The sequence below is a fragment of the Azolla caroliniana genome, unplaced genomic scaffold (genome assembly GCF_043228905.1).
Source record: "Azolla caroliniana isolate FFs.n. ecotype wild unplaced genomic scaffold, voAzoCaro1.0.p SCAF_5, whole genome shotgun sequence".
NCBI lineage: Eukaryota > Viridiplantae > Streptophyta > Polypodiopsida > Salviniales > Salviniaceae > Azolla > Azolla caroliniana.
In genome coordinates this window covers 3,326,164-3,341,308 of record NW_028230440.1, presented here as the reverse complement: position 1 = coordinate 3,341,308, position 15,145 = coordinate 3,326,164, and the positions used below count along the sequence as shown (strand labels likewise).

Here is a 15,145-nt window from a genome sequence, read left to right as displayed (position 1 = left end):
AAGTTTTAATGAAAAGAGTGTTAATTGAAAAGAGTGTGTGTGTTTGATGAAGGGGAAGGTGGTGGTGGTCATAGTTATATGGAAATGGGAGGGAAGAAGAGGAGTAAAAGAAAAAGAAACTTTTGAGTTAAAATGGGTTGAGGGGTTTGTGGGGTTTTGAACCTTGGATGTGTTTCCATTCTCTTCCCAAAAACAAACACAAAACACAGACAAAATAAGGAAGGAAATACCTAAAACAAAACAAAAAGCCTTTTTCTAATTACTACATATGTACATATTATATGCATATAATATATATTCATTCGAATTTTTCTCTGATCTCTCCCTCTCCCTCTCTCTCTCTCTCTCTCTCTCTCTCTCTCTCTCTCTCTCTCTGTACTCTCTCTGTTTGGTTCTGTGGGAAAGAGAGAATAACCATCTCCCTTGCCAATATGCGTATCAGGAAACGGAAACGTTCCAGAGCCTCCGCTCCACCTCCTTCTGCTACCTCTGAGTTGGAATACGATCACGCCTATTATTCTAATAGCAGCAGCGACAATAATACTAATAATCAAAAACACAGCAATAATAATGTCGATAGTCCTGGTCATCATGGTTATGTTGATTATGATGATTATGATGGTCATGGTATAAGAACTGATGATTCAAATGGTGATCATGGTAATGGTAGAAGAACTCATGGTGATCATGGTCGATATTTTGGTCCTGCCTCACTTGGTCATGTACTAAGTCGTGGTACTCTTCTTGATGATGATGATGATGATGATGATGATGATGATGACGCCGACTATGGTCATGACGGTCCTGGTCAACATCGTCAAGGTCAAGGTCAAGAGAGTGGCTTAGACAAGTTTCATCATCAGGAAACAGAGCATCTATCCATATTAAGTGGCAATGATTCCCATTATCTTCTTCGACGTGATGTTACCACATCCCCTGCTGTTCAGGTACTCGTTTGCTATATACGTATATACTCATATATATGTATATATTATTGCTAATGGATGTAGTTCATGAATCAGGTCATTATACCATCAAATAATCGTTCGCAACCAGCCTTAATCCATAGAAATAACAACAAAATGATACACCATGAGCACGAATGTAACACCAGGTAAGTTTCGTCCATTACAACCATAATTATAAGTGGTATTAGTGATCGTCCACATTTTGCAACCACTCCAACGTTAATAATCCACTAAATATAATATAGTGAAGATTTACAGGTATCTATCTTGATGCTATGGTTTTATATAAATGGTGATCATAATTAGAATATGATACTTATCTTTATATCTTGCTCTTCTATTTTTTATTGTGATGGTACTGATGATCAAGGTAACGATCAGTGTATTGATGAGTTATGATCATTTGATTTCTCTTAATAGTTGTAGACATCAGGCGATTAATCCGTTGAATGATATTCAACGTAAGATCCATAATTACCCTTCGAGGCAACAATATTGTCATCAGATAGCTTATACTAATAGAGGTACATTTTTTTAGATTATATCCTTATTCTAATTATCTATATATCACAATGGTAAAAGTGGTCACATGCCCCACAGTAGCTTAATACAAACTATTTATATATATATATATATATATATACACATTTATTTATCTCCAAAGTGTAGAATCTGTGCATTTTAATTGTAATTTGTTTTGATCAGAAACGTCTACATGCATTAAAGAATCTGTACTCGATGAGCTGAATGCAATAGCTTCACACAGTTTACCTGCAGAAGATCAGAAGCCAATCTTGATCGAATTAAAGAAACAAATAAATACTACTGACTATAATAATGTAGAAGAAACAAGTAAAATATCAGACATTATTAAGATTAATTATGCCAATGATATTGATAGACAGTTGGTTAGTACTCAAATACACAAATTGGATACTCCAACTTTTACATTTGATGATCGGACCACGATATTATGTGATCCATTCACTTATATGTCTGAACCAAAGCGATGTGGTCGGAGGAGTGGCCGAGGTTGGCAATGCAAAAACATGAGAAGCATTAAAAATCCACACACAATCTACTGTGATTATCACCGGGAAAAGATTGATCAACACCATGCCTCTTGGAATGCAAGGAATAAGATGATGGTGAATCATAAGGCAAAGAAGAAACCGAGGAATAATGTAAAGAAGAATCATCGTGATGTCATCAAGGTATCAAATTCTATTGCCAAGGTTAATATGTCATCAAGGGATCGGAATCTAAATGGTGCACAACACAAGAATCATGATAACATGCTTGATGTCAACGTGACATTGAGAGTACCTCATGAGCAACAACATTGTAAGGACTATTATAACATGTCCAAATCAAATACGACGATGGTTGACCACGAGATGGATAGTTGGATCAAGGTAATTATGCATTAAATTTAGAACTACCTGCAGAGAGATTGAGCTATGTAAAGTGTTCTATTATTCCAATTGCTATGCATGCTAGTCCTATTGAAACTTGCAAGGAAACTAAGAATGACCAAAACGAGCTTAATATATATGACTTTATGATTTGCAGCGGGCGGAGGACAAGGGGGCATATAATTCAATCCTAACAAGAGTTTTAGAGGTGGCTAGAATGACAGACAAACATAAAATGGTCATAATGAGGTACTTACAAACTACAATTATGGTCAAGTGTATAATTGGTTATACTAGCTAATTGCTAAGAATAATCTGCAGGCCATTCGAAAACATGTTGTTGCCATCGTGTGGTGATGTTAAAGCTAACTCAAACAACAATACCAAACACAGTGTTAAAGAAATGCTACCCAATCTCATTGAGGCGTCTCATCATTTGCATAATGCTACAAGCTGGTCAGGTCCAAGGCAGCGATCTCGACACCATAAAGATTCGGGTACTACTTATAGTGATGAGTTCATTAAATTTATAATCTATTTGAATATGTATATAATATCAGTACCAATCAAAACCAGATTCGTGTATACTGAATGTGGCAGCCACCACTGAGTTCATCATGGCAGATCATGAGCCGAATTCGTCATTAATCTTGAACAATGTGCAATATTGCAACAATTGCACTAGTAGCCAAGCCATCAAAAACGGTGATGATCATGATCATGATCCTATGCATAAAGATGAATCCATTGATCAATATAATGACAATATGGTAGACAAAGATCTGTCTTATATAAATCGTCAAAATCATGTGTCCAATATTCAAAATTTTGATCATGTGGCGCATAACAATGATAATAATAATAATATACCACTCGATGATATGCTAAGATGCAAGAGAGTTGATGGGAGAGGATGGAGGTGTAAGAAGATAAGGTTGAATATAATGACTGCAGATGGGTCAAAGCAATATGGATACTGTGAGCACCATCACAAATTGCTCAAAAAACATCACAATAGGCGAAATCTCATGTCGAGATCAATAGCCGTCTCAAAGCTAAATTCAAAGAATTACAAGAAGAAGAAAAAGAAGAAGGAGATTGAGGAGGGTATAATTGAAGAGAAGAAAGGTATAAACTGTATGGGTTCAGCTCAAAAGACTATTGTAACAAGCAATAAGTCAGCAAATTCGTCAATGTTGTCAAAACAATTGCATCCTTTTAGTGTGGATCAAGGCAATCAGGATTATAATATAATTCGGCCCCACATCGAACATAACAATAATAATAACCTACTTGTTCATGAATCAAATTCAGTATCGAATCGGAGTACTGTAAACCATGAGGTTGAATATTCAATACACAGTGGTATTAAGAGGAAGAAGGATGGATCAACTAACTTCAATTCCATTGCATTAATACGAAATCATCAAGACGATATTGTGTTTGAGCGTGCCAGAATTCAGAAAAAGGAGAAGAGTTACATAATCGAGGAAGAACCTCTAGTCAATGCATTGGATTTATTGGATACCACCGCAAGTATCGATCGATGCTCACGTATGGATGGAAGAGGATGGCGATGCAAACAAAGCCAAGTGGAAGGAAGCATTTACTGCGAGCATCACCGAGTTAAGATCAGCCATAACCATGCGACATGGAAAGCTAGTATTAATTCTCGCAAACAATCAGATTATATGGAAGCAACTAACAACAAATTATCTGGTAAATTGACCTCTACACAATCAGTGGCCATCATTAACACGCCTCCGGAGAATCGACAACATTTGAAGCAAACAAAGAAATTTCAGATGATGAATCCAGAACTACAGCTATCACACAATATGAATAATAATGAGCTTAATATACAAGCACCGTTAGCAAAATATATAACTAGTACTGGGGAGCATAATCATCATTACTATGATGAGATTAGAATTAAGGAGAATCCGAATCTGGTTGATGATGATAATAGTGATATGGTCAAGATGACTAAATTGAACCCGATTACTTTTGATCATGATCGTGGTCATGAATATAGGTTGGGATTAAGGACGGGTGCAGGTTCTAGTTGTATTAATTTAGGTGATGATGAACATGATCATCCACGAGTAGGATATACTGGTTATGATCATGCTCTTCATGCCATGAGGAAATGTCCCAAAACCAGACTTCTGCAAGACATATAGTGATCAATAACTTATTTTTTGGAATACCAATATGTTTTACATGACATCTAATGTGGTTGCCAAGTGATTCATAAACACTACTCTTTTCTCATTAAGTTAAACACTGCATTGCACATTGAGCATTTTGATAAGCCTAACTTTTTTTGTTGTCTAAATCTTACTTAAATCTATGTTGTAGTGTAGCATATCAAATATAATCAGTTATAGTGCTGTTCAGTCATTAGAACATGATAATTACAGGTGTTGGTTGATAGAACTTACACTGTTTTATAGATTTTGTGGTATGCCTTATGAAGTTGATCCAAAGATGACGTGCAACTGATTTCTCTCAAAGAGAATGAAACTAGGCATGTTCATCCTTTTATACTTGTGTTCATGGTATGTTCATCATCCAAATAAGGAACTAGGCATCCTTGAATACTTTGTAACTTCCTCAGTAGTCTTTGCTTACCTATGTTGTTGATTATAGACATCACATTTACTATGGCTTTCAATTGTGCATAAAACTGTTAAGCACTTATATAACGTGGAATATGTACTTGAGGATGGCATTCAAGCGATGTTTTACATAAATGTGTTTTTAACCATATGCCATATGCATATTCTCATATCTCATTTGGAGTTGCAAAAAATGTTAACATCATTAGCTTATTCATGATGTGTTTTGATGCTATTCCTGGTGAATAAAAAGTACATGTATTCCTCCTACCTATTAAGAAATTCTTTGATGTACCACTAGATTCTTGTTCTATCTACTTCCCTATTAACACATAGATCATCCAACATGTGGAACTTCCTATATACATTTACCCCTTTCATACTTGGACCTATCAATGAATAGATCAATCACCTAATTGCACAAACTTTCCCTTAGATCTTCACCATGTTAGCTACAAACTTCTTAAATTTTGAATAAGCACTCTCTATCCACATGACATCATTGGCTAAGTTAATTTCTTTGAATTAGTAAATATTGAATTGGCTGAGTTCATCTTTCAACTTTGAGCTTTATTTGCCAATGATTCTTCAAAACAGCTTCTATTTGGGAAACCAATGATTCTCCAAAACAAGCTTCTTCCATCAAAGAACTTTTGGAGTTGATTTTCGAAGAGAGGATTCATGTCTTGTTTTCTCACTCACACCAGGTAGAATTTTGTGCAAGGCGTTTTTTAGCAGTCCAAATTTTGTTCAAGGTGCTTTTTCAGATCATATCTTTCATCCAAGTCCAAATTTTGTGATCTTCATGCTCTCCAATCCCCTTACTAAGATCTTTCCAATGATAGATCATATGATTGGGTTTTGATAACCTCTATATAAAACTTTAGCCACATGTAATATATAAGTACAAATGAAAATCTCATTTTTCAGGGAAACCAATTTTCATGATAAACCGGATATCTAAATTAGCCTTTGATTACACTAGTATAATTATAAGATTAGGGTTATACTAACATCATCACTAATATCATTACATAATGTCAATATATCTCTTAAGGTCTAATACATGAAATTTATAGTTCTCATACATACTATAGTAAAACATCGAAGGTGAAGTCCAAACACATTGAAATATCATTTTCCATTACTTCTTACTAGACTGGTATCCTCTTGCATAGTCTTGACTCATTCTTTGTAATTGCTTAAATTCCATAAATATCCTTTTATTCATCTTCTCCTGCTTCTATCTGTGAAACAACTTATAAAACTTTGTTGTTTCGATGTAAGTCATTCAAATTTTCAACCTTATTCGTATAAATTATCGGAATTTGTTCATGATTTCCAGTATTTAGATCAAATCTTTATTCAATGTATCAATATATTACATTGAAAGAATAAATGAAGAATATCCCTTATTCCAGTGTTCAGAGAAGGCATCTCAATGCCTCGAAATGTGTACATATTGATAGGAAGCTTACTGGGTCTCAATCCCTTTTTGATGATTTTGATGAATATGTGAATCAACTGCTTGAAGATAGATAAGGCTCTGCATTTCTATTAACCTAGACACCTGTTCAAAAACAAAATTCAATATATAGATAGGAATCAAGAAAACAAATACGTGATCCAAATTCAAATGAGTTCCAAGTACTTGTAGAATCTCAAAGAAATGGCTAGTTAAATATAAAGGTAATATCGCTTACAGCACGTTGAAATGCAAAAAGTTCCTCCCTCCCAGAAAACAGAAATTGAATCCTTGATATCTCCTCTTGGGTGCCACCAAGTGGGGCTACATTTCCTGGAAGAGTGACATCCTTACGTGAACGGGTATCTTCCACTTCTGTTTCGAATTGCAAACTGTTCAATGAAATGAAATACATTATACGTCATTCCTGTCATCAGCCCTCTGACAAACACATATCTACCATCTTTAGATTTGAAAAGATCACCTCTTGCAGTTCTCTTATACAGAAAAACGCAAATTTTATTTTTCATTTCAAAAATCGACCTCTATGATAGACCACAGTTCAGTAAGTCCCAAAAGCCAGAAAGTTAAAAAAGGAAGTTATTTCTTCTGAAGGCCAATCTTGGCCTTCAGATGACATGGAATTAATCCTGAAAGGAATTTCCCTGATGCCCCTGAGCTCTTCCATGGCAGTGAAATAGATTTTCTTTTTATCACAGCTGTAAGAGTAGGAATGGGAGGGTCCAAAACAGAGAGAAGGCTGCCCTTGTAAAAAGTAGCCTTCAATAAGTAGCAATGGCTAGACTACCTTTCTAGATCAAGGAGGTGGCCATCATCTGAACCCAGAAAGAGTTCATCAATAGATGTTGCAGCAGTGCATATCATCTGTCTCCGATGATTATAAAGTTCATCAACTAATGTGATGAATCTTCGAGCCTGCGCGTAACAATGACATGAAAATAAATAAATTAACTCAAAACAAGTGTACTACGAAAAGAAATATCAAAACTCACTTTGTCCCGATTTCTCATGCTCATCATAGGGATGCCAGTGACAATTATTGTATGGAAATTGCGTGCAAGCGATATGTAGTCTGCAGCACCAACCTGCAGATTATGACCTAATCTTTACAATGAACAAGATTCAATAGAACCAACATGATTGTGCAAGATTAAGAAATACATACAGGTCTATCACATATTTCTTCAAAAGTAAATCGAGCAACTCCATTACAACTCTTAGGCACTTCAAGTGTTCTACAACAAGGTATAACTGTCAGACATTCTGGTAGTACAGCAACTTGTTCAGCAGAAAAACAAGATTTTTAAATCATTCAAGCTATCTACACCCAACATACCTCCCAAACATTACAGGTATTGTAGTGGACACCACCTTCCCCCCACATTTTGACACCAACACTTGCCACTTTTGCTCGACGATATTTTCTATTTCTGCATTAACTGGCCAAAAATAGTTCCGATAATTGTTCTGTGGTCATCAGGAACAGAATCATTTCAGCTATGCCTAAACAATATTTAATGTGTTACTTATATAAGAAGCTCTGCCACCTTTTCATTAGTTTCAACAGCAAGCAATCTACGATAGTCTTTATTGCTATCAACTGGTATGAGATGACAGTGCTGTTGTAATTCCATGATGAATTTGTCAAAAATTTCCTTTTGCATTCCTTCCTATACAAGAGAAGGCAACTCAAGTTCAGCTTATAATGCATCATCATCAGTTCCATTATAGATACAGAAATTTCATCCAGACCTTGTTCAAATCATCTGGTGCTCTGTTGCTTGTTGCAATTATAATTGTACCTTTCTTTATGAGGGTGCTGAAAATTCCAGCCAAGGCTACTGCTGTAAAAACATCAACCACCTAGAACAGGGGCAAAGCATCAGCAACTTGCAGAGTGTTTAAATTCAAGTTACCTCTTGAAAGGCTCAGAGCATACCTGCATTTCATCAAAGCATAGTAAGTTTGCACCACCAGTTGTACTGTCTGTATTATCACCAAGAAGATTATCAGCAACCAATTCAAGAAGATTGCTTCGTGAAATCTCTTTCTGAAACTTGTTTTCTGAATCAATCCATCGTTTTGTTGCCTTTCTCAGGGCTTCTGATTCACTTTCAGATGATTCATCAAAATAAATTGAAGTGTCCTCTTGAGTGGCATACTCTGCCTTTCTTTCTAACTGCTTTTTCCATAATTTATGCATCCAATCATGCACCTCCAACAATGCCTAGGAAGACAAAGAGAGAGATTAGGAGCTATATATAGCACATGTTACTGGAGGAGTGTTGGTGCTTACAAAGGACAAGTTGAATTACCCCATGAAAATGAAGCCTTCTTCGATGTTTGACGACTCCTTCAGTAGCATTAAAGAACATGTCCATCAGCATAGTTTTCCCTGTTTACAAGAAGATGAATTTCAAAATGTATGATTGTGTTGGTACAGACTCTAAATCCAAGCCAAAAGCATGACTTCAGTTAAAATATTTGCACATGCTTTCAAGGACTTTGCCTACTTCACTAGATTCTTCCAATTATCACATGCAAAAATCAAGTTGTGCCTGAAAATCAGATGACATGATCATGACATAAAATCAGAAGCAACTCCATTATGATCCACCTATTTCCTATCTACATTTGACATTTGAGATTCCATGCAAACAAACTTTACATTCTTGCTATGTTTCACATGATATCAAGGAGCGCACATATGCTCCCTCCTTTGCATATTTATAGTCTTAAGACAGATATAGTGACTTGCTGGTCTTTCCACCAGCAATACACCATATTACTAACAAAAAGAAATTACATTGAAATATTGGTACTACAGCAAACACACTCACCACATCCAACACTCCCATAAATGTAAAGACCTTTTGGGCCAGATGGGATAGACGGACAAGGACCAACCAATTGATCTAGTTTCTTTTCTCTGATGATATGAGATGCAGTTCTTCCAGCACCTACTTCCCTACTTCGTCTCTTTTTCCTATAAAGAAATAGATTTTTAGGATTCAATCAATTTATCCAAGCTCGAAAGTTCAATTAGGAATTAAATTGTGTTTAATAAAGAAAGAAAGAACATCTCTAAAAGAACAAAATGGTCTTTGAGATCTTACGAAGATTGATATTGTTTACGTCAATTTGCCAATGCAACTAGCAAACAGAATGTGTTTTACTATGCTAGCTTCCTCGAATCAAATTGCTTGAAAAATAATAATGAATCATGAAAACAACCAGGTTTGGTTCCTGATCACAGGAACTGAAATGCTGCCCTCTGGAAACCTATGGGTGATGCAATATGGGAAGGTTGGTGGGATAAGAGGGCATCACAAGTGGCGTGTGATGAAGACTTTGATGTTGTGTAGGTATGCAAATCAGCTTGGTGTTCCCTGTGGGCATCTGCAATATCCACAATGAAGAGAACTGGTTCTCCAGTTGTCATGAATCCGTTTTGGCCAGATTGTTTGCTCATACATCATGAAGAGTGTCACTAGTAGTGAAGAGATCTGTCAAAGCTCTCTGCTTAGATGGTCAGCGAATGCCAACCTTTCCCTCAAGGCCTCTCTTTTTTCCTTCTTGTATCTAGAAGGAAGAGCACTGAGCATCTTTAATCACTGTACACTGTTACTCTACGGAGAGTCCAAATCATGAAGATATATTGATAACTCATGAAGATGTATTGAGATATAATGAAGATGTAGTGAGATCTCGTGAAGAGTTAGTGAGATCTCATAAAGATGTATTGAGATCTTCCTCTGATCTCATCATAGAGAAATGGCAAATATTGTTGCGCCAATTCAACTTTTCCATCGCAAATTATTGCAGGTGCAGCCCTCTAAAGCAATATGTATATTGTCCAATTTCTATTTTCAATTGTCGAGATGATGTTCAGACTTTCCCTGTTGTGTGAAGGACATGTAACATGTTATGTCTCCATTAGCTAGGCTTGAAGAATGAACCCATCCAAAGACATATGTAAGACAAGGGATGTATAATTGGATATCTTTGTGCCTAGTTACACTATTGGATTGATCCAAGATTGTTCAGTGTCCACTTTAATGATATATGTCCTCATCACTTCATTTCTCTCTGACTAAGTCATATATCCAAAACTAGACAGCCAAGGACCTAATTTTAAGTGGATATGAAGATAAATTGGCACTCCCAGCACTCCCATAAACTAAATTGACATGGCCCCTAGATTATTATCTCATGACAGGTAAGCATATTCAGATATGAAGGACAGTCTGTGCCCCAATAATCCTTGTTAAAAAATAAGTTAGAATATGTTAAGTACCTCAAAATATCAGTTGTCGCTTGCCCATATGCATGCAATTGCCAATGCATTTCCTTCTCTGTTTCAATTGATAAGAGTTTTTGCTGCAGTTCTTTATAGCACCTTAATCAAAGCAGCATAAAGTGTGAAAAAACACTATAAATAGACATTGAAAAACTAAAAAAACTGAAATTTCATACCTCGAAAACCATTTGATAATCGGATTCCTTCGCTCTTCAGCTTGTTTCTTTTCAAGTTGGCGCTTAGCTTCTCTTTGCCCTTCCTCTTGTAGCAGTTGTTTCCGGAGCTCACATCTCCTTGTTTCCCACTCCTTCAGTTGTGCCTACCAATGTTTGTAAATTCCAATTAACCATTTTAAGTAATAAAAACTATGCACCCAATATATACTCAAAATGCCGATGTCAAAATAGCATACGCCATGTGAGGAATGCTCCCTTAAGACTTAATCCAAAATAGAAAGGTAACATTCATCACAAATAAGATTAAGGAAACACTAAGTAATAAAAAATATGCACCCAGTATACTAGATGTCGAAATAGCATACACCACATGAGAGATTGCAGGTGCTAGAAGTAATCGCAAGATTCGTAGATCTTGAGTGCATGATTCATATGCAAGAATAGGCAGGTTATAAAAGGTAACCAATGGGTGCCGATCATGAAAAGAAATTCATGAAACCAGCATAAAAAGAAAAAAGTTGTGAAACTTGCCGCGTTGATTCCTGCTGATGTAAAAGTTTGGAAATATCTCGTTCGTTTTTTCCAATTATAAATCCTAGACCTTTCTCAAAGATTCTCATTGATATTTTGTTGTAGGTGAAATGTGTTCTTTCATGAGATGACTGAATGTAAAGGTTGGATCTCAAGATATTCAGTAAGCATGGTATGAATAGCAGAGAACAAGACAAAGGCTGCACCATATTCAGATGCCATAAGCTGATATTCCCTCTTGGAGATATCCTATTACAGAAATGTCTTACATTATCTTGAGCTACTCATATTATAGAAATTTAAGATTGTTGGTGCAATTTGGTGAGCATTTTAGTTTCAAATATTATCTTGGCTACCCATATTAGAGACATTCCAGATTTTTAAACCCGATCAGCTCACAGTTTGGTTTTCCAATTTCGTGGTATTAATGAACAATAACCAGATTATCCAATTTCAATTCACAGATAGAAAGTTTTTTTGAGAAATACATGATAGAGCTCCATACGTCTGTTGTATGGACCCATTTGTTGCAAAAGATTATCCAAAACTTCTACAACATTTTGCTGCTGGACATCTGCCTGCAATGCTCCTTGTCTGATGAGACCATTGTAATGCTCCAACAGACCTGAACATTGGTCAATGTGATGCAAAGAAACATTCATTAAAAAAGTTGTAGACATATAGTATTGTAGAGAGGGGGCATTAGAAGGAAAGAAGAAAGAATTAAAAACAACATATATAATCAATGAAAAAGTTATATCTAGGAAAAAAGTCCATAATAACCTTGATTTTTTCTTTATTTGCCCAAAAGCCCCTGGTCAACCCTCAAAAGAGAGAAAAAAAAGGATGAATTGACCACATAATTGCTCAAATAATGCATGTAGTAGCCTGAGAGGAGGTTGACCAATGACAATTGAGAAAAAAACCAAAATTTACAGGCATGTAGGGAGATAAAACAAACATTGTTCACATTTGAGATCTTTCTTATATTTGTACTAACTACAATCAAGTCAGAGCTTCCATATATCAGGTGTAGCTATAGAGAGTAAATTGGAAAACAAGGAAAAGTTTTGCTTCAGCATCAATAAATATGTTGATAGCTGTCTTTCGAGAGTCATTGATTTTCATTATGCCAGTACACATATTGTCTCAATAAAACATATATGTTAAATATATTGCTCTCCATAACATCTTTCTAAGTGTTTTCTCATAGACACTCAAACTATAGTTCATGTACGCATATCCTGGTACATATTGGCCATTTATTATCATCTTACTTACAACATTCCATTTTGACACTTGCAATCCAAATGAATGAAGGTCTCTGCTGATACACATTACTTCTTTCCCTTTAAATTTCGTACACCATATGGTCAATGAAATATCGTGTGTGAACAAATGAGATTTTTCTCTTTAAACCATTACCCTTAAACATCTTCCTCTATGGCACACTATATCGTCGTGTAATGTATGTGACATCCTTCTCTTTGATGTTGTGGGCTCAAATCCTCACAAAATCTATCATTTACATACTTTTAATTAGACTTTTGGTATCTCCAACATAAGAAATCCTCACTTGAAGAACTTTCTTTTATCTGAGTAGCCTAGAATAGCACCAAGGAAACATAGAAGAAAATGCAATGAATATCAAACCAGAACCTACCACTAATTTTGGGACCGTACTGATTTACAGAGAAAAAAAAGAGCTAGTTTTGGAACTTCCATACAAGATCAAATCAGACTAGAGATCTCCAGCAAATATAAAACGCCATCATAGATTAGGAACATGAAAAAAGGATCAACATAAATATATAATTAGCAGAGACGTAAGAAAACGCTAATTAACCTGGTTGAGGACAGGAAGACATGGGAATGGCGATATATATATATAGATAGATAGATAGATAGATAGATAGATAGCAGAAGGGTAAGAAAATGTTAATTAACCTGGTTGAGGACTGGAAGACACGGGAATGGCGTCAGAAAGAAGCCTCCTAGTCGTTGGAATCAATCTACTGTTACGTTGTAGGAGCCGTCTGTACAGATGGTGATGCATCTCTCTCGGTTCGCTGTTTCACCTGTCTCTATACCTCAATGTCTGACTCAAAAGGAGTAGCAGGCAGCTTTCCCACGTAGGTGCACTGCATTCTTCTTCACATTTGATTGTGAAGCAAAGAAATTTGTTTTCTTTCTTTTTGTTGGGTGTGGTTTGGGGGGGGGGGGGGGGGGGGGGGAGCACAAAGAGACGAATGCAATAGAGGTTTTGATCTTTGGTTTGGTTTGGTTTGGTTTGGTTTGGTTTTGTCGGAAAAAATTCTTGTATCAAAAGACGACCACTGTGACACCCCAAATTGTGAAGACGCAGTTTCTGAGTGCTATTTATTTACCTCTGTTTGCTTTTTCTTTGTTCCCTGGCTTTGTCGGTCATATCCTCGTGTTAATGGCTGATGTCGTAGACACCTTGGCCATTCCTTTTAGGTCATGCACCTTGACCCTAGATCTTGTTTCGATCGAGGTTAATGTCGGGTTTGTATACGTTTCTCAATCCCTCTTACATGAGTGTGCACCCTTCTAGTGATGCTTAACAATTGGCAACGCTTTGATTTGAACCGAACCGAACCCAGGAAACCGTGGTTTAACGGCTTAACAGTTTCAACGGTTCGGTTCAGGTTTAGGTTTTTTAAAACGGTTCGGTTCGGTTTCAATAGTCAAAAAACGCAATTTAAACGATGTAACGGTTTTGTTTTTTTTAATTAAAAATTCTAAAAAAAATCTATAAAATTTTAAAATTTGTTTAAACAATCTTTGCATTTTTAGACCTTATTCTCACATTTTAGGAACATCTTAAAAATTTAAAAAAATTTAAAAAATGAAATATTATAAATTTAAAAAATTAAAAAATTAAAAATTAGACCTATGTTGAAAACCGAAACCGAACCATGAAACCGCGGTTTTACGGTTTGAAAAATGTTTAACGGTTTGGTTCAAGTTTCAACATTTGTAAATGGTTCAGTTTGGACCCTCTCAAACCGAACCGTTGTCAATTGTTAGTGATGCTACTACCCCCCCCCCCATCTTGTACTTGTCAATGAAAAAATGGTGTGCCCTTGATCCTCAATTCCTATTGACGTGGTTTACTTGCCTACACTTTCTCAAAGCCTCGTGGTAATTAATCACATCACGTATGTTCCAAAAGTAAACAACAAATATATTAGCAATTTGTTTCAATAATAGATTATCCTCTATCCATGTAACTTACATTCTTGTCTACACCAACCCCGTGCTAGAACAAATTCCTCTCTACCCATATTATCATCCTCTATCCCAATGACCTAACATTTTGCCTATACATTCCATACAATGTAGTCACAATAACTCACATCAACTAAATGGTGACGAGTATAGGATAGCAAAAAGTCGAAGAAACCTTTTAATGGGAGCTACCACAAATGTAATAAACAAAGCCGCGGGCCCAAGATTGCAAACACAAATGTCAAGAGTTTGAATCTTCTAGTTTGGATGAGGCAAGAAGGTGTTCATGGATTTGGTTGAATAAGAAATAGAGAAATTATGTCATTATGGGAAGTTGATAGATTTGGGTTTGCATGCCTTGTGGAGGAATGCTCAAATGTGCTGGACAAATTATGA

General features: G+C 36.0%; 2 protein-coding genes across 6 annotated transcripts; one reads left to right on the top strand and one right to left on the bottom strand.

Annotated features, from left to right (window-relative positions):
* Positions 1–431: 431 nt before the first annotated feature.
* LOC147863675 (uncharacterized) lies at positions 432–4,609 on the top strand. The gene is made up of 7 exons (XM_087319303.1): positions 432–947; positions 1,023–1,114; positions 1,389–1,492; positions 1,674–2,383; positions 2,541–2,632; positions 2,705–2,880; positions 2,984–4,609. The coding sequence occupies exons 1-7, from the start codon at positions 432–434 to the stop codon at positions 4,564–4,566; spliced, it is 3,273 nt and encodes a 1,090-aa protein (XP_087175429.1). The 3' UTR covers positions 4,567–4,609.
* Positions 4,610–5,614: 1,005 nt separating this feature from the next.
* On the bottom strand, positions 5,615–13,664 carry LOC147863674 (AFG1-like ATPase family protein). 5 transcript variants are annotated; one of them, XM_087319689.1, is made up of 16 exons: positions 13,445–13,663; positions 11,986–12,122; positions 10,967–11,109; positions 10,788–10,889; positions 9,331–9,476; positions 8,806–8,885; positions 8,430–8,717; positions 8,243–8,353; positions 8,038–8,160; positions 7,827–7,957; positions 7,656–7,725; positions 7,483–7,575; positions 7,278–7,405; positions 6,708–6,861; positions 6,483–6,574; positions 5,615–5,885 (listed from the first exon to the last, which is right to left on the bottom strand). In XM_087319689.1, the coding sequence occupies exons 1-16, from the start codon at positions 13,551–13,553 to the stop codon at positions 5,876–5,878; spliced, it is 1,917 nt and encodes a 638-aa protein (XP_087175815.1). In that variant the 5' UTR covers positions 13,554–13,663; the 3' UTR covers positions 5,615–5,875. The 5 variants fall into 5 exon arrangements, with proteins under 5 accessions (XP_087175815.1, XP_087175818.1, XP_087175817.1 ...); XM_087319692.1 differs by lacking the exon at positions 13,445–13,663 and adding an exon at positions 13,344–13,369; XM_087319691.1 differs by lacking the exon at positions 5,615–5,885 and adding an exon at positions 6,141–6,251.
* Between the last annotated feature and the right edge of the window lie 1,481 nt (positions 13,665–15,145).

What these genes read in the sequence shown, in the direction of transcription:
- LOC147863675 (XM_087319303.1), top strand. Translation starts at nt 432, where the DNA reads ATGCGTATCAGGAAACGGAAACGTTCCAGAGCCTCCGCTCCACCTCCT. An exon ending in CCACATCCCCTGCTGTTCAG is followed by an intron (nt 948 to 1,022) that starts GTACTCGTTTGC and finishes TTCATGAATCAG; the next exon opens with GTCATTATACCATCAAATAA. An exon ending in TCGACACCATAAAGATTCGG is followed by an intron (nt 2,881 to 2,983) that starts GTACTACTTATA and finishes TGAATGTGGCAG; the next exon opens with CCACCACTGAGTTCATCATG.
- LOC147863674 (XM_087319689.1), bottom strand. Translation starts at nt 13,553, where the DNA reads ATGCATCACCATCTGTACAGACGGCTCCTACAACGTAACAGTAGATTG. An exon ending in GACGTATGGAGCTCTATCAT is followed by an intron (nt 11,110 to 11,985) that starts GTATTTCTCAAA and finishes AAACATTGGTAG; the next exon opens with GCACAACTGAAGGAGTGGGA. An exon ending in ATTATCAAATGGTTTTCGAG is followed by an intron (nt 10,890 to 10,966) that starts GTATGAAATTTC and finishes GCTTTGATTAAG; the next exon opens with GTGCTATAAAGAACTGCAGC.